Source organism: Peromyscus californicus, unplaced genomic scaffold (assembly GCF_007827085.1).
Source record: "Peromyscus californicus insignis strain IS unplaced genomic scaffold, ASM782708v3 Scaffold_15__1_contigs__length_86483966, whole genome shotgun sequence".
NCBI classification, from domain to species: Eukaryota; Metazoa; Chordata; class Mammalia; order Rodentia; family Cricetidae; genus Peromyscus; species Peromyscus californicus.
In genome coordinates this window covers 10,161,591-10,186,572 of record NW_026294447.1, presented here as the reverse complement: position 1 = coordinate 10,186,572, position 24,982 = coordinate 10,161,591, and the positions used below count along the sequence as shown (strand labels likewise).

The window sequence follows — 24,982 nt, the reverse complement described above, 5'->3', positions numbered from 1 at the left end:
AAACCATAAACCATAACAAGTAAGCACAAGACCTATAAGGTTTAAAAAAAAGTCCATACACAGCATTGTGAGACAAAAAAATAATAATAATAACTTTCAAAATACCCCGAGTTCATTCTGTGTTGGCCACCTCCTGCTCGTCTTGAGTGAGGTTTGTATTCCCCTGGAGAGAACTGAGAGAGACTTAGAGTTTCAGTGTCAAGACAAGAACAAGAAACTTGAAGTATGAGCAGCTTTCATACATGACCTTTGTACTCTTAGACTCTCATTCAGACTGGTATTTCTCAATGACTAACTGCAGATATTGAAGATAACCTCATAAATCTTTTTATAATTTACAGAAAGAAGTTCTGGATCAGCAACAGCGAGAGCGAAATGATACGAGCTTCCATGGTGTGTGTATGTTTTGCAGTGAGGAATTCCACGGAAACAGGTTTTCCATTCTACAACTTTCTTAAATGCTTTGGGCCAATATGTCATCTCTGCCATTTATTACAGGATTTTTTTACTTGGATTAGAGCAAACCTCAACCCCACATCGAATCATAACTCATCTTAACCTCCATTTTGTGGTCTTCTTGGGTCTTTTGTGGGTCTTCATACAGCCTTAAATTTGTGTATGGTCTTCTAAAACCCCCAGATTTATCATAACTTCTCCAAAGGCTTCATGATGTCTCACTCCCCAGATTGCCTGGGGTGTTTTATCTAGTATAGTATTTGCCACAATTGATAGTTTTCCTCAAGCAGCTGCAGTATTTAAAAGAAAAACAAGTCATTGGTTATTTGGACTAATGCTCAGATGGCGAGATTTTGTTCTCTAAGTCAGCTGAGAACTTTGTGACGAGAGCTTGGGCAGCATCTATCAAGAAGGGTTGGTGGTGACACTCTTCAGGGACATCCACTCCCATGCTGCCCCTCTAGCAGCTGCGAGGCTGCTGGTGTGAAGGTTAGAGAGGATCCGCAGAGGAAAATGGAGAAGGCCAGTTAAGACACAGCGAAGCCCACAGCCCCTGCCGTAGTCCAGCCATCTTTCTTAAACAAGTACCCTTGGAATTATTATGAATTCTAATTTGATGGAATTAAGTTGTTTTTTCCTCAGTGCCGTCAGGGACGATCTGCTGCGCAGGGCTCACGCCGTCTTTCCATGGGGGCCTCTCGCACAGCCGTACTCTTAACCTAATCCCATTTATCCAAACCACAGAACTGTAAAGAAAGATCTGACAGTGTCTGATGTAAACTAGGAAGGAAGATAAGACAGGAGAAAGAGACAGAAAACTTTGTTTCTAAAGTATACTGAGGAAAAATTGAGAAGAAAAAGTATTTGAAATAATATTTTAAGTAAAACTTAATTCTATCTAGAATGTTTTAATTATATAGTCATAATTATTGCATGCCCTTAAGGGCCATTGAGAATATTGAAAAAATATAATAATCATTAAAACTAGAAGTTTCTCCATAGCATCTTGAAGTAAAGCTGTGTGATTAATGATAAAATTAACATTATAAAGAATGTAGAAGTTGAAATACTAGTTAAAATTGTTGTGCATGTAATTTCCTGGAAATGAAAGTTAATGGATGAGAAACTAATTTAAGGTAACAATTTTAGTGAATCATCTTGGCTGGTCTTAAAGAACCTCAAAATCTTGGAGATAAAGCAGATGGTGCCATCTTCAGCCAGACAGCAGAGACTCCCCTGCCCTTGCCAGCTCCCTGCTGTGGCTAGAAAAATGAGTGCAGTGCATCCCGGCCTGCCCTGGCCTTCCTGTCTTAGGCTCATAGGTTGAATCACCCAATTTTGAATAAGCTAGTAAACCACTTAGGTACCAATAAGATATATAAAAGAATATGACTATGGGTCTGGGTTCATATAATTTAGGAAAAGGCTGAAAGTTCCACAAATACACCTATTGCAATCTTGGGTTCCAAGAGAATTAATGGTGAATTTAGTCCCAACCAGAAGGCCTGGGAACCCCAAGGACCAGCAATAGTGACATCTCAGGGTCTTAAGGACAGGAGAAGATAAACAGATGTCCGTCTCATTCTCAACGTTCTTAATAGGTTATCCTGATTGCTCTGGTGTAGTTGGAAGATTTCCTGTATCCCGCCTGGCCCGTGGTTTGGAACAAATCTCTCACCTTCAGTCCTGCAGCCTTTTATAAAGTAATCACACAGAGGCTTAATATTATTTATAACTGCTTGGCCATTAGCTCAGGCTCATTACTGACCAGCTCTTACACTTAAATTAACCCATAATTCTTATCTGTGTTTAGCCATGTGACTTAGTAACTTTTTTCAGTTCTGCCTTGTCATCTTGCTTCCTCTGTGTCTGGCTGGTGATTCCTGACTCTGCTCTTCCTCTTCCCAGCATTCCTTCAGTGTGCTTGCCCCACCTATACTTCCTGCCTGGCTACTGGCCAATCAGTCTTTTATTAAACCAGTATACAAAAGCATTATCCAGCACTTTGGTCAGGGTTCTTGTCGTTATTTGGTATTCTTCTATATGGACCAGTCCCTTCCAGAAACATTCTCACAAATACACCCACAAATAATGCTTTACTTGCTGTATGGCCTTTCCTTAACCAGGCAAGCTGACACATAAATTAGCCGTCACAGTAATGGAGAGCCAAGCCCCTTCTTGATAGCTCTACCTATACCTATACCTTTCAGTGCCTGAATGTCAAGTGTAGAATCCCCAGGAAGTCCTGGTCAAGTTGGGCCACTTCTAGGCAACCCATTAAAAACCAAAAGGACATCATCCTGATCACCAGCCTAGAGCCTGGGACTACATGGAGACTGTTAGCTCCATAATAACCTCTCTTCAGAATGTCTGCAGCTGCTCAAACCCTCCCAAGTCTCAAATGGGCATGAAAACCTTGGGAAAATAGAGGGTGGCAAGGCAGGAAACTCTTTGAACTTTCTGAGCCTTCATAGTAGAACTCACACTGTGTGCTCACCTTCATGCCCTCACTCTCAATATCTAGATGCCTGTCAGGCAGGCCCCAGAAGGGTACAGGAGGACTAGGCCTCAAGAGCATTCAGGGTGAACAGCAAAGACTGGACCCCTGGGAAGCATCCCAGTACACTTGCAGCTCTTCAGCCAACTGCTAGATCTGTGTCCATTTCAAAGCTTGTATGTTAGTCTAAACACCCTGGGCAGATCTGACTCAGGCCTACTACTCCTAGAAAAGACCTTAGAGTCAGATGGCATGGGGCTTGGTCCAGTGGAACCTATAAACTGGTCCTAAGAACAGTGCTATCCCAACTCCTCTGAGTCAACTCTCAGACTCCAGATGCCACTGGTCACAGTGATTTGGTATACCTCTTATCTCACACACTCCTTAAACCAGCCATTGGTTTAGGTCTCATCTCCTGATTTTTAGACCTTAGACTCCAGGACTTTAATCTGCAGAGGATGAAGGAGGACTCTGCTCCCATGAGTACACTCGGTACAATTCATAACAATCAGGAGTCTTGGATCCATAACTTGGAGTAGTGGAAAAGCTGCCAACTCATCTACCCTTGAGCCAGCTGCTGTTTCTCACTCCATCTAGGAATAGTTGGTATCTCATCCTAGAAGTCCTAGGCATGTATAACTGTGTTTGGGCCCTTCTCCTTGGATCCTAAGGTCTCTGCCCTGCCCTAGTGAGGATTTGGAGTACAGAAAGTTTCCTGACTCAGTGCATCATTCCACTGCCATCTATCCACCCACCCCATTTCCTATAAGAAGTTCCCAGTCTCTTTCTAGCTGGAGTCTTCTACAGCATGGGCTCTGCCCTGTAACCCATGGGTAGGATGTCCTGGGAGAACTCTGAGGGTCTGACCAGCACTGTAAAGTACCCAACTAATATTTTTAGTTGAAGTTACAGGTTATGTCATTAAACAGTTAGACAAGACAGCTTATTAACCACAGATTAACAAATGTGTCCCCCCATATCATGAACAGAAAAAGTTAACACATTCATAGAGAGAAGTTTGCTTTATTTAAAAAAAAAAACCTAGAAAACACTTTGGAGGAATAAAGTAAGGTATATAAAATAAACTATGCACACTCTGATAGTGATATACATACTGATACATTCCCCAAAATTCTGACCTTCATTTATGATAAAGTCCTGTATTATATAATATGCTTCTTATTATTTAAGTTGTAGGAATTAAGATTTTCATGTGATACATATATGCCATAGAATACTATTAACTCCTTAAAAAGTTGAATCACATCAGCAGGGATAGAAGTGAAATGAGCCATCATGGCATGATTGATAGCAAGTGAAATGAACCTTGCACAGGATGACAAGTATTTCATGATCTCACTCATATGTGGAATCTAAAAAAAAGTTGAGAATGGAGTGTTGACCACCAGTGCCTGGGAAGGGTAGTGGGAAAGGCAAAGTTGATCAGTGTGTGTGCATCATATTTAAACAGCAGTAAGAGGTCCAGTGTGCAGCTGCCACACAGCAGGGTGACTATACCTAGTGCTAATGTACTGTATCCCACAAAACCAAGAGAGTGAAGTTTGAATGATCCATGGTAGAGCAGATATGACTTATGCACTATATAATATCTATTTATCAAAATACCATATGGTAATCAGTGAATATGTACATCATATTTTTGCACATAAGTTAAAAAAAAATTTAAATTTAGAAATCAAGTTTCTTTCTGTGCAGAAGCTAATCTAGAAGCTGATAATTGTGCTTCCAGGTTATCATGACCCTTGCAGGTAACATCTGTTAACAGTGGGTTCGTAATCTCTGTCTGATGCTGTACTAGGTAAACGTCCATGATCTCATGTCACAGAAAAGGCCATCTTGCTGTGAACGAGTTGCCTCTTTTCTTCTCCATCGTTATAATCAAGATTAATTAATTAATTTTCCACAGGAACAGAACCAGCATGTTCTGTTCATAAGGGAATGCGTGAGAAGATTACTAGTGGAAGTGCTTCATGCATTTATAGAGGCTGAACAGTCCCACAGTTATGGCCAGCTTTCTTGTCAGCCTATCTTTGGATCACCAGCCCCCAAATATCAACATGGAGACCTCTTATTAATTATGAAAGCTTGGCCATTAGCTTAGGCTTGTCCCACTAGCTCTTGTAGCTTAAATTAACCTACTTCTTTAAATCTACATTCTGCCACATGGCTCAGTTATCTCTACTCTATACCATATGACCGAGCTCTTCAGTGTCTCCCTCGCATCTCTCTGATATAGTCCCTGCCTCTCTTCTTCCCAGAGTTCTCTCTATCCTTGGAAATCCTGCCTATTCTCTCCTGCCTAGCTATTGGCCATTCAGCTCTTTTAAACCAATCACAGTGACATGTCTTCACACTGTGTAAACAAATATTTCACAACACACAATGTACCATCTAAAAGTTAGAGACAGAAGTACTCCATGCAGATCCACAGGGCTCAAAATCAGAATTCAGAGTGTAACTCATTTCAAGGCCTAAGGCCTGAGAGTTCTGGGACCACTTATGTAAGGTGGAGTCTCAAGGCCAGAGAGCCTAGAGTTCCAGTATCTGAGAGATAGAAATTAATAGTGTCTTAACCCCAGGAGACAGAGACCAAGAGAATAACATCTGCCCACTAAGAGTAGGATTCCTGCTTCTACATTCAGATGCACACCAGTCTTCTGGGAAAACACCCTCACCACCACACACACCAAATGCTTTCCTAGTTCTCTAGTGTTCCTTATCCCAGTAAAGCTAATGTCTAAAATTAACCATTATTCTCATAGTGAGTTGGAGAAGCAGAGGCAGCATCATTATTTACTAGATCAAATAATAGGACCTGATATTCCAACCGAGTCTAATCCTTGCAATGTCGGAAAACAGACATGTGTGTTCACATATTGTGTAGCATATCCATTTTAACGAGGCTCAGTGTTTATGGCAATATTTAGTACTTGCTTATGCTTTGATCAATTGTTATTATATAAATGCTATTTCTAGCCTGATTTGCTCCGACATTTTTTATAAATAATAGAGATTGTTCATATTCCTTCACAGATCTGTTCTGTTGAACCACATGGCCAGGGAGCATGCTTTCAATATTGGTTTGCCAGACAACATTGTAAACTGCACTGAATTCCTATGCACACTACAGAAGAAACTGGACAAGTAGGTGCTCTTTCATGAAACACAGCCTAAACCTAACTTAATCTTAGACATTTCTAAATTTTTAAAAATTATTTTAATAAATTAATTTATAATTAAAGAAATGAAAGTTACTTGTTTCTTACATTGTGGAAATTTACTTTTTTTTTTGGTATTATGTGCATTTTGTCTAGATTATATTGCCTTCTAGTGAGTTTTTAACTTTTTACATTAAAATACATGATTTATGCCAAGCACCATGTAAGTTATATCATGAAAAATATACTCACCATCTATATTAGTTACTTTTCTCATTGTTGTGACCAGATACCTGGAAAGTCACAAGTGATCTGGCACGTAGTTCCCAGGGATGACAGCCATCGTGGCAGGGAAGGTATGGCTCCAGTGACAGGAGGTCACTGTCGCATTGTTTGCAGTGGTCACAGTCTGGAAACAGAGCAATCTCTGCCACAGTCTCAACTCAACTGCCAAGTTTGGACCACTGCAAAGGAAGTCATACCATGCTTTCTACAAAGCCAACTGGAGGGAGGGGGGGGGGTTCATGGAAGGACCGTATTACCCTCGTTTGTTTTGTGGACTCAAACAAATAAATGTTAGATTAAAAAAAGGGTTCTTGCAGCAACTGTCCAAGATGTGTTTAGCAATGCCTGTGTGTTTCTTTTAGTTTACAGTGTTTATACTGTGAAAAGACCTTCAGAGACAAAAACACACTTAAAGATCACATGAGGAAGAAACAGCATCGTAGGATCAACCCGAAGAACAGAGACTATGACCGATTTTATGTCATCAATTACTTGGTAAGTCATGCTTTCTATAGTTTAAAATTTGGTTACAATACTGTAAACAAATCTACCTACAGGCCAACTAATGTGTGAATAATGAATGAATCAATAAAGAGGTTAAACGGTAATGAGAGGCATTATCAAGAAGGCGTTAGCAGTGGTTTACAAAGCAAATTTGGTGGGTTGTCTTTGGTTTGGCAGATGGGTCTACAGTAGAGATGACTTCTCTTTGGAATGCAGTGTGAAAGCAACGAGAACCATTTCCCATTTGTACTAGCTGGTAGCTTGAGGCCAGAGATTTGTGAATTCTGTTTTTAAAAGCATTTATTGAGTATTTGATGTGCTAGGTGCCACACAAGACAATTCTTTAAAAGTAGTTTCTTTACTCTTCTCCTATCTCTCCACTTATCCTCAAAATAAAATGTGTATCTCTGTCAGTATCTGTGTCAGCTTCTTTTCAGGGAAGTTTCAGGGAAACTCTTCCATTTAACTATGCAAGAAATTTTTTTATTTGCTTGGTGGCCCATGCCAAGGGTGTTAAATGCCTTAAAGCCCAAAGTCTCTGTCCTGTTTGCTGCCCACTGTAGATTAGTTCTCTGGGGAGCTCTTCAGTTAGAGACAAAGTCACGGGGGTTATTAAAAAATAATAATAAAAAAATCTCAGAGGAGATTTGGGACTAACATAATAGCTGGAGAATGCTACCAGGCTTGCCCTCAAGCCTCCTACTTTTTAATCGTATGTAATGAAGTATACTACCCATACACAGGAAAGGATTAAGTGGCTCTACAGAAAGATGGAAGATAAGAGTTTTGATGGCGATGTTTTCTGAAGCAGGGTTATTTTGGGTTGTTGGTGGTTGGTTGTTTTCCCTCTCAATGTAAGTACTCTAAAATCCAAACCTGTTGATTTGGGAAGACTGATTGAATATTACCTGCCACTCCATGTGTTGGATAGAAAGCGGTATACATGATTTGTGTTTGAGAACTCTGCTCTAATGTATACTTTTCATGTGTTTTAACTTAGTCAGATAGTGTTAACCTGAAATTCTCCTCCAGAAGTAAGCTGAGCATGTACTTAAAGATTGACTCTGGGAACCTGCCAAGCTTTACTACAAATGTTTTACAACCAGCCAAAGGCAAAGGCACCCCCTGAGTCCTTCAATCTTCTCTTAAAATCATTCAGTCATGACTTCCTAGAGCGAAGCTGCTTCAGGGCCCAGTCCACTCCAACAGGGAGTGCGCTGCAGCACTGGCTGGAGTATGCAGCCACGAGTATGCAGCCACTGCAGCAAGCCAAGAAAGCAGCTTAATAGTTCTTCCCTCAGGGGCCCTTTTAAGCGAAGATACAAGAGCTGCAAATTAGCAGGACATTGTGTAACAGGAGTCTTTACCTTGGAGGGAGACTTGAGAGGGTTCACACACTCATATTCTATTGGCATTTTAGAAAAGTGTGATACTTCAATCCCTGAGCATCAAATAGTGTGACTGACTGATTGTCAAGCTGAAATTGTTTATGAGTGCCAGCTGTCCCTAGGGGGAACATGATGGATTGTACTAACCACAGATTTGCTGTAGCAACTCATGGCTCAAGAGAATACAATGGTCTTAGTAAATATGAAATGAAAATGAAATCACAACTTGAGGGTGATATTGACATAAACCCCATTTTTAAAATAACAGCACTGACAGAGATCTTTCAGTAGGCCAGGCACTATCACAGGTATTTATACACTAGTCATTTAAGCACATCCCCAGGACACAGGCATTATATGAAGGGCACCCTCTAGATAAGGACACTGGGGCAGAGTGAGGCTAAGCCATTTCCACAGGTTCACACCACCAGGGTGAACCGTTTTCTTTCTTCTGGTGGTTGAGATAATGTTGGTACCTTCATTGTATTCTTCAGAAGTGTTGATATCGTGATGGCTTGTTCACCCTTGCCTGTTCTCTTGAAACAAACTCAAAAGTTAAGCCAGCTTTAACCTCTGCTTTGTGATTCTCACCTACAACAGTAGCTCTTTTTAACCCAAGTATTGAAGTAAATGGTTAATAAATATGAAAATGATTAGGGAAAATTAAAATGTATTCTGATGCATTAGAATTTTAAAAACAATGCAAATACCTTTGAAAAGGACAGAAGAAAGCAATAAAGTCCCTGAGATGTGTGACTGCCCTGAACTAGAGAAGTGCTCACCAGACACCTCAGCCCTAACAACATCCTAGGGATGTTTAAAGAGTCTTGTTCTAAGTAAAAAGCATAATAATATTTAGGATATGCATATAAGAGAATGTTCCAAATAGTATTAGTATGTCATTAGAGAAAAATTAGATCCAGCAGTTTCTCAGAATCATTATAGTCTTGTTTTAGACATGTTAATGAACACTATTTAATGTGAAGAACAAGTTGTTAGAATGAAGAATAAATTCTCTAAAATTTTGCCTAAGTGATGAGTAATGATAAAACCTTATTTTTAAAAAACTAAAGCAAAATAATGAGAGACTTTCATGGAGTGTTCCACAGGGAACATGGGCAAATGACAGCTGTATTTGTAGTCTGCTCTGTGTCCCTTCTGTCCATTTCATACACTCCATGGACTTTCAAGTGCCTTCCCAACACCAGAAGACTGGGACAGAAGGAAGCATTTTGTAGGCAAGGTGGCTGATTAGATCTCTACTCTCGGAGTTCAGAGGCTGGAATAGGAGGCTGGTGTGAGCACATCCAATGAGCATCTTGTCCGAAATCAGCATTTGACCTCTTCTGTGGGGTATATGAGTAGTAATCTGACCATTGACCATGCAGCTTCTTGCTCGTTTCAAACACTTTTAGCATCTCCAGAGCATCCCAGATATCTGGCAAGATGCTCTCCAGTATCCTCAAGGTAGAAGAACAAGGACAAAGAAGCTGTTCTCAGCCCCCTCTGAACTGAGCAAATCTGACAAGTGTGCTTCTTCTTGGGTGAGATCATTTCTATGCCTAATAATTTACATTAGTTTTTTAATGTAACAGACTTGCAAACACACGGACTCTCCTTTGCACCGTCTGGATCATTTACCTCAAATCTTGCTTTGTTTCTTCATCAAATAGAGTTTAATGAATAGCAGTAATTGTTAAGAGACAAGATCTCCCTTAGCTTCACAAGTCAGATACTCCAGCCTCAGGGACAACAAACGACTTGACATTAGTGGGTTCCAGCCTCATGTTCCTAAGGCACTCAGGCACCAAGCCCAGAGTTTTCTAAAGGAAACTCTTTCTGTTATGGTTTTATCATGTAGTCTGTTTTATTTTATTTAATCTTAAAGTATATGAAGCTGCCTAAAACAGATGTAGGCTCCTAGCCTGAAGAGTTTTGTTATAGTGCTCTAAATCCTTCACATTTAAAAGATGTGTCTCTTCCTCTGTCTCGGGGGGCAGGGGAGAGAAAGACAGAAACAGAAAGACAAAGAGGGACAGAGAGATTGGGGATCAAACTAGATGGAGGGGACCTGTTTGAAGGAGATCTTTTCCCTTTTTCCTCCACCCTCTCATTGCTCACAGGCCATCTGATGCAGAGGTTTGAGGGGGTGTTTTGAACATCTTTACAGACATGCCTTCCAAACTTTGTTTTTCTTGTGTTCTTAGCTTTCCTGACATGATTCATTAGCACAGTGTCTTAATTGGAAAATCATGTGCCTTGTTTTTTTCCATGTTTTCCCCCTTTAGCTCCTGTCCCTAAGCAGAGTACTTTAGGAAATAGTAGACCACTGTCAAGTGCAAATTGCTTGTTTCCTAATAGACTAACAAAAATAGATTTTCCTCTTTTTTCAGGTTTGGTACATTTTAAAAGTTGTATTATGAAGATAATTTGCTACAGGTTATAGTAAACACTCAGAAAGTTACAAAATTATTCTTGAGTTACCAAATCTGACAATGAAAAAAAATTGGTTTTTCCTTTGACTCAAAACATTTGTTGATAAGCATCATTTCCTCATTTCACTTGGTAACATCACAGATGGCCTCTTCTTGAATGCCTTGTAGCAATAAAATTATGACCATAAATCCTAGTCCAGAGAGACCAAGTACAGCATGAAAATGTTAATGTATTACCAAAAATTCTTGCAGAGATCCTGTTAACAGTGTTGAAACCATTCTTGATGCCGTATAATGAGGTTCCAACAGTTTATGATGACTCTACAAAGTACATTATAGCGTTCAAATTAACTGTCTCTAATGACGGTATGGTAGATCTCAGCATGTCTGAGTTTATGCATCGTTTGGCTGATAAATAATGACAGCTTCAAAACCTCTCATTAAGTTGGTGAATGATAGATTTTCTTGCTCCCTCTAAAGTATAATGGTGCACATAGTTCTTTGTTTTAGCTAAATGAATACCTTTATTTTAAGAGGAAAGCATGTCCATAACTGAGAAAATCTTGGGTACAGGATTCCAGAAGAAAGCCATTGAATGAGAAGGGTGCCTGTGCCCAGAGCTGGCCCGGCCGGGTGTGACCAGATCTGTGTCAGCTCCTTGAAAAGATGTCCAGTAACAGGCCTTCATCAGCTTTCGTATACAGATTTGATTGAGAAAAGACAGGTCATAAAGAGGGAAAAACAGTTCAAAGGAGAAGATAGAAATGACGGGGCTATCCTAATCATCCTTCTGTGGGGTTTTGCTGACACTGCCACACAGAGGCCCCAGAAAACGGAACTTATGTACTAACTGTAAAGATAAAAGGGTTTAACAGATATTGAGTCCTATTCATACCACGCATATGCATTGTAGACACTGTTTAATTACCTCAGAAAATCCTTTTAAAGTAATATCTAAATCGACGACCTCAAATTTTCATTTATTTTCAGTTACAATAAAAAAAAATTGTAGTATCCACTGTGGACAGAATCAGAAAATGTAACCAGGAACAAAGGTCATGTCTCCTTAAACATTCAAACGAGGGGATGAAGAGCAAATAAAGACATGCCCATACACACAACAGTGCTTGGATACCTCCATGACATGGAGGAACAGAAAGGAGCTTGGAGCTTGGAACAGGAGTGTTACTATTTTTTGCTTTTCATTGTTTGAGTTTCATACATTTCTATAGTGAATTTTAGTCATTTTCACACATACTCCCTCTTCTCTCACCTCTGATCTCTCCCCGCTGTACCCGTCCTTCTTCTCAAATCTCCCTACCCCGTACTTTCATGTCTTCTTTTTCTGCATGGCCAATGAGTTTAGAGTTTCTCGCCTGAGCATGGATGGGAGGTTATTTACTGGAGCAAGGGCAACTTACCAGTGGCTACACAGATAAAGAAAATCAGAGCTCCTCCTCCAACAACAGTTAATTGCCAGTAGACACTCAGGAGGGGTGGGGCCTCTGGGCCCCTCCAGCATCCATGATGAGATGTTGAGGGGCTCAGTAGTGTGCTAAGTCTTGTGCAGATGACCACAGGTACAGTGGGTTCACAAATGCAATGGCCATGCCATGCCCAGAGACTTCTTTCTTATTGGAAGAGTTTTATTTTGGACAAGTCAGAGGAAGACTTGAGTGGTTGTATTCAAACTGAGATATAGAAGATCAGCATTTCAGGCAGAACATTCTGGAGAGAGAGCAGCTGGTGGAAGCAAGTGTGCTGTGTTGAGGGTCCAGCAGGAATACCAGCCTGGCTGGAACATCCTAAGGAAGAAATGGGGCAGAGGGAAGTAAGGATGCAGAAGGAGCCAGGGGAGGCCATGGGGTACATAGACCATGGTAGGAGCTCTGAATTGTGTTCTAACTGATGAGGAGCCATGAGAGGGTTTCTATATACAAAGAACTGTCCTTTAGGGAGATCACTGTGGCTGCTGTCTGAGGATGAGACTACAAGAGAACAAGAATGGAAGCCATCCATGCAAGCATATCTAGCCTCAGCCAAGGGCAGCTATGAAAGCAACCCTATACAAAAACATGAGAGAGTGTGTGTGTGTGTGTGTGTGTGTGTGTGTGTGTGTGTGTGAGAGAGAGAGAGAGAGAGAGAGAGAGGGGGGGGGGGAGGGAGGGACGCAGTTTGATTTGGGGGATTTTTTTATATGTGTATATGTGCATGAGGGCTCTTGTGCACATACATGCAGGGCCTGAATTGATGCTGAATATCTTCCTCCGTCGCTCTCCACTTTATTTAAACTCTTTCTCCCTGACCCCAGCATTCACCAGTTACGGTTAGTCTCGGTAGTCAGCTGGCCCCAGCATTCACCAGTTACGGTTAGTCTTGGTAGTCAGCTGGCCCCAGCATTCACCAGTTACGGTTAGTCTTGGTAGTCAGCTGGCCCCAGGGATCCCCTGTCTGGGCTTCCCAAGCATCGGGATTACAGGTGACCATCATACCTTACTGGCGTTGTGTAGGTTCTGGGGTCCAAAGTCTGATTGTCACTTTTGTGCAGCAAGCATGTTGTCCACTGAGCCATTTCCTCAGCATCAGTCAAGTGCTGATCCGCCAAGGGGGGTTAATGTCTTTGTGGGGATTGCACCTTGATTGTGTAGTTCCCAGGAGTGAGCTCTGTAGATGATAACATCATTTTGCAAGTCAGAGGCTTGGACACACTGCTAGGAGGGATTTCAGTGTACTTGGTGGTTTTCTTTAAAAAATAAAATAAATGCAGATCCTCAAGTGATTCTAATATATTATCCAGGCTTGAAAACCCGTGATTTAAAATAAAGAGGTGGAGGGGGGCAGGAAAACATGATTAAGAGGCTATTGCTATTTCTCCAAAAGCAAGGAAATATTTTTACTGTTTTAAGTTTTTAGCGTTTTAGGATTTCTCCATCTCCATCATGGCAGTGAACTTTTAACTATACCTTCCTTGTGCTGCTTCAAAACCGTTTGAGTGAGTTTGCTCTCGTGGTGCTGGTACCTAAGTTACGTGCCCTGTTTCTCACGTTTTTCACTCTTCTCCTCTCTCTCTCTCTCTCAACTCCGCTGCTCCTGCCAAGGAACTCGGGAAGTCATGGGAAGAGGTGCAGCTGGAAGATGACCGAGAGTTACTGGACCTTCCGGAAGAGTAAGGCCTGTCACTGCTGCTTAACTACAGTGTTGAAGAACTAGCAGACAGTTCTTTAATTTGCTCTATCCTTACCACTCCAAAGAGAGAATAGAAAGAAGACCTCTTTGAGCCATGCATCCTTTCATGAAGTAGCAAGATTTTTAAATTAAAATAATTTTCACATAAAAATCACTAAAGATACTTTTGAGAGAGTTTTGTTTGGGTTTGGGTTTGTTTTTTACTTTCTACTTTTTCATACAGAGAGCAGAACATATAAACACAGTAATTCTGTTAAGAACACAGATATATATTGTCAGCATCTTAGACAGAAACCTGCTAAAGATATGATAACAATGAAGCCAGAAATCCGATTAAGGCTTTCTGATTTCTTCATATTCTTTTCTACTATACATTAAAATATCATCAAAGGGAATTTGGATAAGGAAAATAAATTCACGCTTTGAGTGATTATATGTACTAATACAGTGTTGGACAGTTTATTGTTTGATCCGTATATCCATCCCTTTGAAGTGGTACTGTGTAAGTCTGGTAGTGACGCTGTGGTGCACACAGGTTAGACAGCCTGTCTCAGGTCACAGTTGGAAAGTGGTGGCACTGAATGAGACTTCACATTCCATACATTCTGTGACCGAGATTTCCAGTTGTCTCTCTGCACCCATTTGCTGCTTCTTCCTTAGCAATATAAAACCTGATAACCACCAGGATGCTGTATGTCGTGTAACTAAAAGGCTTCCACAGCCCTTCCTGCAGCTAGATGAGCCACATAACTGCACTTTGGCTACAAAGACGAGTATGTGAAAGTACATTGCAAGGGCCAGAACAATGTTTCGGCGCTGTAATATGCATAGCCTCCTCCTCAAGTCGCTTGCCTGTCATTACAGCTGTGAGTAAGTACCTGATGAGAGGCAACTAAGAAGAGAAGGGTTGGTTTCAGCTAAGGGTTTCATTGCAGGGCAGTCATGGAAGCTGGGGCTCCATCACTGCTGATGGGGGCTTACAACATCTTCAGAGGCCTGGGGCCAGAACCTGCCTCCACTCCCTGCTTCCATGACCCTAAATTGGCCAGCTAGGTCCCACATCTAAATAGTCCTACAACTCCCAAAACAGCCCCACCGCTGGGGTTGTGAGCTGCCCACCGTGGATGCTGGGAACCGGTCTCAAGTCTCTGCAAAAGTAGTGCTTGCTCTAACCACAGAGCCATCTCTTCAGCACAATATTTACTGGTTTTCAGTCAAAGATTAAGTTGATCTTCAAAGTTATAGCAGTGCTAGGTTCTTAATGTTCCATAAAAGTCCCCCTTGTTCCAATTTAAATGTGTATCCTTATCGTCACAATTCTTCCCTGCTGGTCGTTTTTCTGGTTGGAGAATGACAAGAAGTTGGGAATGTTTCAAGAAATAACTGCATAGGATTAGAGAAAGTAGTAAAAGGCCCTGTCAGCTTTTTTAGAGGTTGACTTATTTATGTGTGTGCATGCATTTGTGTTTGTTTTGTGTGCACCTGTGCATGTGCTCGGAGGCCAGAGTAAGGCACTGGGTGGCCTCCTCCATTACTCAGGGAGATCTCTCCCTGAACCAGGGCTCGTGTTTTCTAGGCTAGACTGAAAGCCAGCAAGCTCAGGTGATCCTCCTATCTATCCCTCCCTCAAAGGTGGAGTTCCAGGTGTATGTGAGAACCCTGTTTGTTACATGGGTCCTGGGATCTCAACTTAGTCCACATGCTTGTGAATCAAGCACTCAACCTCTGAGCCACCTCTCTGGCCCCATATGCCCTTTGAGTCACCATTCTACTACGAGATGGAACATTGGCCCATTTAAAATAATCAGTGATTCCCTCCTGAAACACATGTGTAGCCTCTGTAAAAATATACCATCCCCAAAAAAAAAAAAATATATATACCATCCCTCATGTTGAAGCCCAACGCCAGCATCTCAGCTAACATCGTGTACATTTAGCGCTTTTGGCTAATGAGAGAGCATCCCATCTCTAGATAGGCATCCTTTTTAATTAAAGTGCTTTGTCTCTGGAAAATACCACACTCTTCCATTCTCATATCACTGCTCAGAAGAGTGGCAAATGGAGAAAACGGGGCAGCACCTGCTGGCTCTTCCTAGTCATCTCATGATACTGTGTAGAATGTCAGATGCTATATCTGAAAGTCATGATGGTATGTGACAGTCATTACCAAAATGTCAGACTCAAAGACTGCTGGCATATGCTGGGAACGAGACACTAATACAGCTCATTGTGTGGTGCACCCTCCAGTGAAAAAAAATCACCATGTTTTCTGTCTTCTGTTTTTAACCTAGTGACTGGTCTGATTGGCAAGAATACCCTGTGTGTGCTGTCTGTCTATTTTGTGAAAAACAAGAAGAAACAATAGATGAATTGTATGTGCACATGAAGGTGAGATGCTTTTGTCTCCTTGATCTTGTTTCATTCTGACAGGGTGAAAGTGATGATCATTGGACCTTCATTACTCATGGTTTATGTTGATTGTCAAGTTGACTGAACCTAGAATTTCCTAGAAGGAGCCTTTGGGCATGTTTGAGGGCTTTCCTTGATCAGGTTCATTTGGGTAGGAGGACCTACCCTAAATGTGGACAGCACCACTCCATGGACTGGGTTCCAGACCCAGGAGAAAAAGAACTGAGCACCAGTACTTGTCCCTCTCTGCTTTTCCTTTCTCCGTGAAGGTGTTTCTGTGTTTGTTTTTGTCAAGGTATGTTAGTCTCAGCATGGAGACAGGCAGGAAACGAAAGCACACATCCTCCAATCATTATTCCATTCCTGAAGTGCACTGGACAGCAGAAGAGACAGGCCAGGTCCCTCCAGGACAAGCATGGGGCAGTATACAGGATGAACAGGGGGATCTGAGTGGCCATGAGCATAGGTTGCCAGCCTCGAGTGCTCACCTGGTAATTCTAGCTCAGAAGTTGAGATCTGCAGCCACAATTGCAATACCCATACACAGTGGCTTCTGGGGTCTGTTTTCTGGCTTTATGTCCTGTTGAGTGGGATAGAAAGAACAGAGGACTTGCTACTCACAAAGATCAAGGTGGAACTGGACATGATTTGGGTGTAGAGCCCCTTCAGGGACCAGGAATTAGAAAGAAGAAACGTAGGCACATTCCTGGTCTGCTTCCCCTCTGGGTGTCATGTTTATATTAAGTGAAGCTTGACACTAGTAATTCTGAACCTCTATGACCTCAGTGTACCCACAAGAGGTACCCCTGTTTGTTACTGTGACCCTTGGCTGAATGCTGGGGTAAAGAAAAGAGTATATAATGGTGTATGACAGTATCACAACAACTTGGGAATAATAACAATAGGATATTTCTGAGGAGTTCTCACATTCTCTCCCTGTCTTCTCAGCTGCGTCTGTCTGTGGTTGATGCCTCTTCTTCACTCACCTTGGCTCCTCCTCATTCAGAAATACTGTTCTTAGTTGAGCAAAATAATGACCCGGGCAAAACTAGAAAGATTTTGGGCCTATATCCTTACGAATCTGTGTGTCTGTAATAGGTTATGAGTTATAATAGTTATAATACCACTAGGGTGGAGATATGTAGATCTACAGCTATATTACCATGTGAGAGTGACCCTTTTGGTATCCCCACAGGGGTCATTGATCCTGTTCAGTCACTCTTGGTGGTAGCATGTCATGAATTCCTGAGCATTCTGCATCCAGTGGTACTGCACAAAGTGCTGCCACAGTGAGCCCGATTTTTTTCTGTGAGCTTGTAAGTTTGAACATTGACACAGACAGCTAGAGAGAGGGGACAAGCATAATGCAGTGAGTCTCTGTGCTGCATCAGTCCTACAAAAGCGTGCTTGGTGAGAAGATGGGTGAGAAGAGAAACTTTCACATTTAAAAAAAAAAAAAAAGCGCCTGAATGCATGAAACATCACTTGCCTGTGGTTCTCTAATACCTGGTTCTGGAAATATGGTTCAGATGCCCTGCGTACTACAAGCACAACTTACCACACTCTTTTATCAGACTAGACATTTCAGACATGGTAAACTAAAAACTGCACCAGTAAGCTATAACCAATTAAAATGTTTTAACTGATTGATGTGCCTTCTTTGGATCGAGCTTTAAAGAACTGCTGACCGTGGGGGAAGTAGATAGAATTAGAAGATTTCAAAAGCAGAAGACGATGAACTCAGACTGCTTCTAACATACTCAAGGCCCTATGAATCAGCTGTCTGTTTATAACTTCAGCCTGAAAGATTAAATAATTCATATGCTTACAAATATCTTCCATCCCTTTTTTAGGACACACATGAGTTTGATCTCCTCAGAATAAAGTCAGAACTTGGTAAGTTTGGTTGGGAAGTTGTTTTCCGTGACACTGCACCTTTATGAACTGTCCTATAATGACACCCATGTCCTGTCGTGGTGACTGGGGAGCTGCAGTTACAACGTCTATCTCTGTGCAGACACTCTCATGAGAACTCACTAAAGCAGTGCTTCTCAGCCGTCTCAAATTCTAATCTTCAGAGATTTATTTTTAATTTCATGTCCTTTCTTCCGCTCTCCTACATATAGGAGTGCTTTAATAAAATGCAAGAAGAGGCTAGCAGAAAGAACACAAGTTTATAGGGGCTTGGGGCTTCTTCTTATAATTTATTTATTTATTTTGTTTCTGAGACAGGCTTCATTCACTACGCAGCTCTGGCTGACCTGGAACCTGCCATGTAAATCAGGCTGGCCTCAAACACACAGAGATCTGGCTGCCTCTGCCCTCTGAGTCCTAAGATCAAAGGTGTGCGCCACCATACCCAGATAAGAGCTCAGAATCTTAAAGTCAGACTACAGTAGTGTTCTGACTCGTGCACTTACAGTGTATGTGACCCTAGGGCAGAATATAGTGAACCGAGTGTACAAAAATACATGCAGCGGTGATTGTCAGAATCGCTGCTATTAGTCGTTACAGATGTGAACAGTTACGTTGCTCTCAGGGTGGCTGCCATGGAAGGATTAGATGCTGAGACATGAATTACTAGTTTCCTGCTGGGTCTAAGATACTGAAAAGCTCACGTCCCTTCCAGCACAGTGGCTACTTTGCTGAGCTCCTGGGCATGTGCCTTTGCTTTGCTGCTATTGTAGACATATATGTAACATATATGTTGCACACACCATTGGTTTACTAGTCAAGACAACCACCCACCCGGTGTCAGACCGTGGCTCCACCACTTCCTGGCTGCAAAATCTTGAACAGTTTCCTAATGAGTAACGTTGACGCAATGAGTCCACCGTGTGATGATGGCTTGGATGTTTGAATGTATTAAGACATGGTTAGCTTAGAACACAGCGTATAAGCCCTATATTGGGATCCATTATTGTATTATAATTGTTCCATCTTTTCAGGTTGGTTAATGAGGATAGGTGTCTCGTGTAAGAAATTATGACAAAAAAAATTTAATGTTTTCTACATAAAAATGGTAAATATTGTCGAATGTATAGTAGAACTTAAGGCATCACATGATATCCCATGAATATTTAAGCTTTTATGTATCAGTTTAAAATAAATGTAGTTTTTTTTTAAAGGAACTAAATTGATGACAGTGAGGAAATAATGCTGACGGTTGTCTAATGATTTTCAGGATTAAATTTCTATCAACAAGTGAAGCTGGTCAATTTCATTCGAAGGCAAGTTCACCAGGGCAAATGCTACAGTTGCCATAGGAAGTTCAAGTCCAAAACAGATTTAAGGACTCACATGGAAGAAGCTAAGCACACCTCACTGCTTCCTGACAGAAAGACGTGGGATCAACTGGAGTAAGTCTCTGAAGTGGACGTGGACTCCTGTGCCCTGTCCTCCTCACTGTGTCCCTTTACTCAACTTCTTTAAACTTGGAAACACACCTGAAGCCAACCATAAGCAAGGAGTTTATAAAGTTTATATAACTTGTAAACACATGAAACCAGTGTTTTGAAATCTGAGTTGGGTAGTCATGTATAACTATATTCAATATAGAAGTAGATACAGACTTTTTAATAATATTTTATTAACAAAATATTCCAAGCATCCTTCCCTATCTGATGCCCATCTGTCCATCTTTTTAATGGCTGCCAGATGTCCCTTTGAATAGTATGTCCTAACTTGTTAGGTTATTTCTTACCTTTTGCTATTATAAGTAGTGATAAAATAAATAGCTGTATGCCTGTATTTGTATACTTATCTAATTATATCATTTTGATAAAAATTACTATGTCAATGACATGCACATCATGGAACTAACTCCTGGTGTGCATTTTTCATATTGACACTTTAAAAACATTAAGCCTTTGTTCTCTGATATGAACCTACTGAAGTAAGTGCTGTCAAATTTCCCAAGTATCATTTGCCAGTCTAATCCTTCTGTGATGGTTTTCATATCATTCTTGTTAATGTCAGTGGAGGGAGTGGGATACTAGCTGCCTAAACATTTCACCATCCTCAGAGAATATTAAACTAGGCCTCCACAGAACTCTAACAAGATCACTCTAGCTTTGCTTGTTTGGAAAACCTCCAATTTATGAGGACCAAAGTCAGCCTTCTGTTGAACTGGTGCACTGTTCTTGCTTCTTATACAGATTGGAGATGAAGGAGCTAGTAATCATTATGCTTTTGTTGGGTATTTGAAAATTTTACTTTTGCAAAAAAAAATAGCCATTTTGAACTTAGTTAGTGTTTGGGAAGGACCAGGACTTTGAGTAAATGAATGGGGTGCTGTTTTTAGCTGTCACAAAGCTGCCCAGTACTGGAGCAGGTTGCCTGTACTGATGGTGTTTCTTATCATGAGAGATTCTGAGCTGAGTGGCCTGCTAGCAAGACTGGATCCCACCAGGTTCATGTCAGACAGGAAGGGGCAGGGGAGAGCGTCAGGGCTGTCTCCCAGCACAGCCTTTACAGCTGTGAAAGTGTTAGTAAACGGACATGGCTAAGCTGGCGGTGTGTGCACTCAGCTGCGTGGACTCTTCCTGGGAACTTTACTCATTTGGTTTTTCGGTGTCTCTGTGGTTGCTTTCAGGTATTTCTTTCCCACCTATGAGAATGACACCCTCCTGTGCACACTGTCTGACAGTGAAAGTGACCTAACAGCTCAAGAGCACCATGAAAACGTCCCTGTCATCAGTGAAGACACATCCAAACTGTGTGCTTTGAAACGAAGCAGTGTTTTGAACCAATTGCTGCTCCAGGAATGCTTAGAAAACTAAGAAAGAAGAGCTCAGATCTGGTTTTTCATTGATGAAATCATGCTTGCTCTTAAGGAAGCTTTTTTTCAAGAAATGAAGGAAAATAAAATGTGGCATTTTTATATTTAGACTGGGAAATTTTATTATGGTTATCTTAAATGATTTTCTTTCATAAACTCATGGTTATCTACAGTAAGGAAAACATGAAACTCACAAATAAACCTTCAAACGTATAACCCTGATTTGAACCACAGGCCTCTGCCACCTAACAAGTCACACGTTTCAGGGTGATTTCTGCACTAAATTGGTGCATGATTCAAAGATTCAAAGACAACTCACAGAAGCAAAGAAAGATGATCAAAGATCTGGATAATGCACAAATTAGACTACTTAAGAATAATCCAAGCCGGGCGGTGGTGGCGCACGCCTTTAATCCCAGCACTCGGGAGGCAGAGCCAGGCGGATCTCTGTGAGTTCGAGGCCAACCTGGTCTCCAAAGCGAGTTCCAGGAAAGGCGCAAAGCTACACAGAGAAACCCTGTCTCGAAAAACCAAAAAAAAAAAAAAAGAATAATCCAAACTGATGGTATTACAGTGTTACTGTTTTCCTGGGTTACAACCCCATAGAAATGGACACAGTGTAATTACGCTCACTCTTTCCCCAAAATATATATGTACTTATGTATGTATATCCCTACTATATATTATAATAGCAATAGTAACAAAGATAAGTACTGTTGTCTAGGAATATAATTGCAGTTGCATTACAGCACCTAGTAAAGTTAAAAGGAACTTTTCAGTTTTAATTTTCCCAAGTGGTTTCAAAATGTCTTCTCATAATAGTACCAGCTGTGAGGCAAGTAATATGACCTCCTCTAAGATGCACTCAAGAAAACAAAAATCACTTTTGTGGATTTCTACCAGAAATGAATAGCCTAGATAACCTAGATAAAATAAAGAAACACCAGTCAAACCTAAGTTAAGTGATAGTCTGCAAAATAATTGGTCTTTGCTCTTATAAAAATGCCAAGGTCATAAAGAACAAAAACTAAAATACTATTCCACATTAAGGAGGGTTAAAGATAGGGTGATGGATGGATTGGATGCAGGAACAGGAAATAAGTGTCTGACTTTCCGTGAAAGGAAACCATTGGAAATACTTGACAGGTGATGCGAACAGTACGGTATTTGCTTTAGTTACTTTTCTTGCTGGGACCGAAAGCCTGACAAAGAGCAACCCAAGGAAAAGGGGACTTATTTGGGTGCCCCGTCTGAGCCCATGAGGCAGAGGAGGCCAGGCAGCAACGGCAGGAAGTGGATGGCTGTATTGCAGCTGACGAGGAATGTTTTCTCCTTTTCCTTTAGTCTGGGATGCCAGCCTATGCAGTGGCATCACACACCCACTTAGAGTGGGTTCTCCTACCTCAATCACATCTAAAAACCCCCTCACAGGTACCCAGAGGTTTGTCTCCTAAGGACTCTAGATCTATCAAGTTGACACTATTAACCATCACAACATTGCTATTAATTTACAGATTTTATGATTGTGCTGTCATGTTTGATTAGGAGATCCTTCCAAAATATTTAAGGATGAAGAAGCAATTTGTTTGCATCTTATGCTCAGAAAATTTACTTGTGTGTAGAAAGAGAATGATAAAATAGATGTGTGTAGGACATTACAATGTGAAGAATTTATGGAAATTCTTGGTGTCAAGTCCTCTAAGTCTGAAATTAAAAGATTTTTAAAATAGCATTTTACATTAGGTTTGCTTAATCAGGCCCCAGGTAAAACCAATAAATTGCATTTGGTTGCTGTGATTCCTCCAGATCCCTTAAGGGTCTTATATTCCACAGCAATTCACATTTCCTCGGGGGAGGAGGGGAATGTGTGGAAGTACATGTGTAGGCTACAGCTAAAGCCTGAGGGTATCATCCCTCAGTAGGACCAAGGACTCACCAGTTCTTCTCAGCTGATGGCTAGCAAGCCTCAGGGATCCTCCTGTATCCACCTTCTCATGGATGGGATTACAAACATTTGCCACCCTGCCTGGCTAGCTCTTTGTGTGGGTCATGGGGGTAAGCTCAGATCCTTACACATGCGTAGTAAGTGCTTTGACATACATAGCAGGTACATAATAATGGTGCCCTTACTATGAAATGCCTAAGTAAAGGACAAGTTAAACTGTTCTAAAACAAAGGTTAAAAAGACAAGTGTTCTCCTGATTCTAGAACATTGTCTCTAGCAAACAGGTTTGTTGGGGAAATCAAAGTGCCTAGAGTGTTCTCTAGATTGTTCTTTGGCTTAGAACAGGAGCAAATGGATGTAAGTTTAAAAACTGAACCAAGAATAGCAAGCTTAAGAAGGAGAAAGCTTTGGGAGGGAGGAAAGTGATGCCTTGGAAATCCAATCAGGTGTGAGAGGGAAAGGGAAACTTCAGGAGAGCTGGCAGCTGAACGGGGAAGATGTGCTTAGGATTGAAGTCAGAAGACATTACTTGGGGGTAAATGGGTCTATTTGAGGATCAAAGGAATAACTTAGACCCAATCAAATCTAATCATAGAAGCAAAGTCCCAGAAAATCACAGTGACTCTGAGGGACCAAGAATGCAGGCGAATACTGGCCAAGGCCTCCCAGAGCTGCAAAGACTCCTTGCCAAGTACCATTAGAGAACTTTGTAGAAAAGGACAGATGGCTGGGTGTGGAGGCACACCTACAATCCCAGCACTTGGGAGGCTGAGGTAGGAGGATCACAAATTCAAGGAGAGCCTGGAGAAGTGGGATAAGTAAAACTCAAAAGCCAGAGACACTGAAGAGATGGATCCGCGGTTAAGAGCACTTGCTGCTCTTGGGAAAGACCCAAGTTATGTCCTCAGCACAGAGTTGGCAGGTATCACTACAATTAAAGATAGAGACATGAGTGCTGCTGTGCCCATTGGAAACATACCTGAGAAAGTTCTGGAATTAAGACTCAAAATGAAGACAACAAGAAAGGTAATAAATAACAAAAAGAAGCCAGGCAGGACAGTGGTGAAAGCTGATCCTAGACTGGAACACACAGAGAGGAGACCCCATTCATGCAGGAGCGTGGGAAGGATGCACTATTAGCAAAGCAGCGCTGTCCTGGTAGAATGACTTCTTGCTTGGAAAGATGGCTTCACCCATGTGCAGCATTGAATTTAAGGCTTAAGCCTAATGCACAGATAGAAAAGATGAAGATTGTTGTAAAGAAGACAAGAAACTCCCTTGAATGAGAAAGAGAAACCCATTACTTGACATGGTTGCTTTATCTGCCGCTTTCTTACTTCTTACAAGGGAGACAGATGCATTTTCTAACTGTGAACTTGGAGACCAGAAACCAGGTACCTGTGCCTGCCTTTCTACAAAGAGAACACACCCTGTTCTGCACCTGCATTCAGCAAATTATAGAGTGTAGGCTTTGCCTAACATTGTAATTGTGTACAAAATCAGAGCAAATGGTAGGTCCAACATGAGGAACATCATTTGCTATAAGCCATTTCTCCAGTATTGTCTTAATTTGCAATAAATGTAGTATTTCATCTCCCTCTTCTTGACCATATCAGCTGACCCTTCCAAAAGGAACACAGGTTATATGGGATGATGGATATGGCCAGCATTATTAGGAAATCACTACTTGGAGAATTACTATTAAACCTAGTACACAACACTAAGGCTGGGCAATGAAGCCATACCATTGGTGGCTGGGACATCATTGGTGAGCTAAATAGACATAAATACTTGGAAAAAATAACAGCACTGGTCTTAGGTTAATTTCATCAGAAGTTGACCTTAAAATAAAAAAATCTATGTACCACCTCTTTATATAAGAGGCAACCAGAGGAAATGCCCATTTAGGAGATGGAAG

At 41.3% G+C, this 24,982-nt stretch overlaps 1 protein-coding gene across 1 annotated transcript in view; it reads left to right on the top strand.

Annotated features, from left to right (window-relative positions):
* Positions 1-21,227, top strand: part of Znf277 (zinc finger protein 277) — a 135,601-nt gene extending 114,374 nt beyond the window's left edge. The window contains exons 5-12 of the mRNA XM_052738386.1: positions 342-433; positions 6,008-6,118; positions 6,780-6,912; positions 13,843-13,910; positions 16,222-16,318; positions 18,193-18,235; positions 19,524-19,698; positions 20,934-21,227. Coding sequence (XP_052594346.1) covers positions 342-433; positions 6,008-6,118; positions 6,780-6,912; positions 13,843-13,910; positions 16,222-16,318; positions 18,193-18,235; positions 19,524-19,698; positions 20,934-21,120 — 906 coding nt within the window. The 3' untranslated portion in view covers positions 21,121-21,227. The remainder of the gene's footprint in view (positions 1-341; positions 434-6,007; positions 6,119-6,779; positions 6,913-13,842; positions 13,911-16,221; positions 16,319-18,192; positions 18,236-19,523; positions 19,699-20,933) is intronic.
* Positions 21,228-24,982: the final 3,755 nt, after the last annotated feature.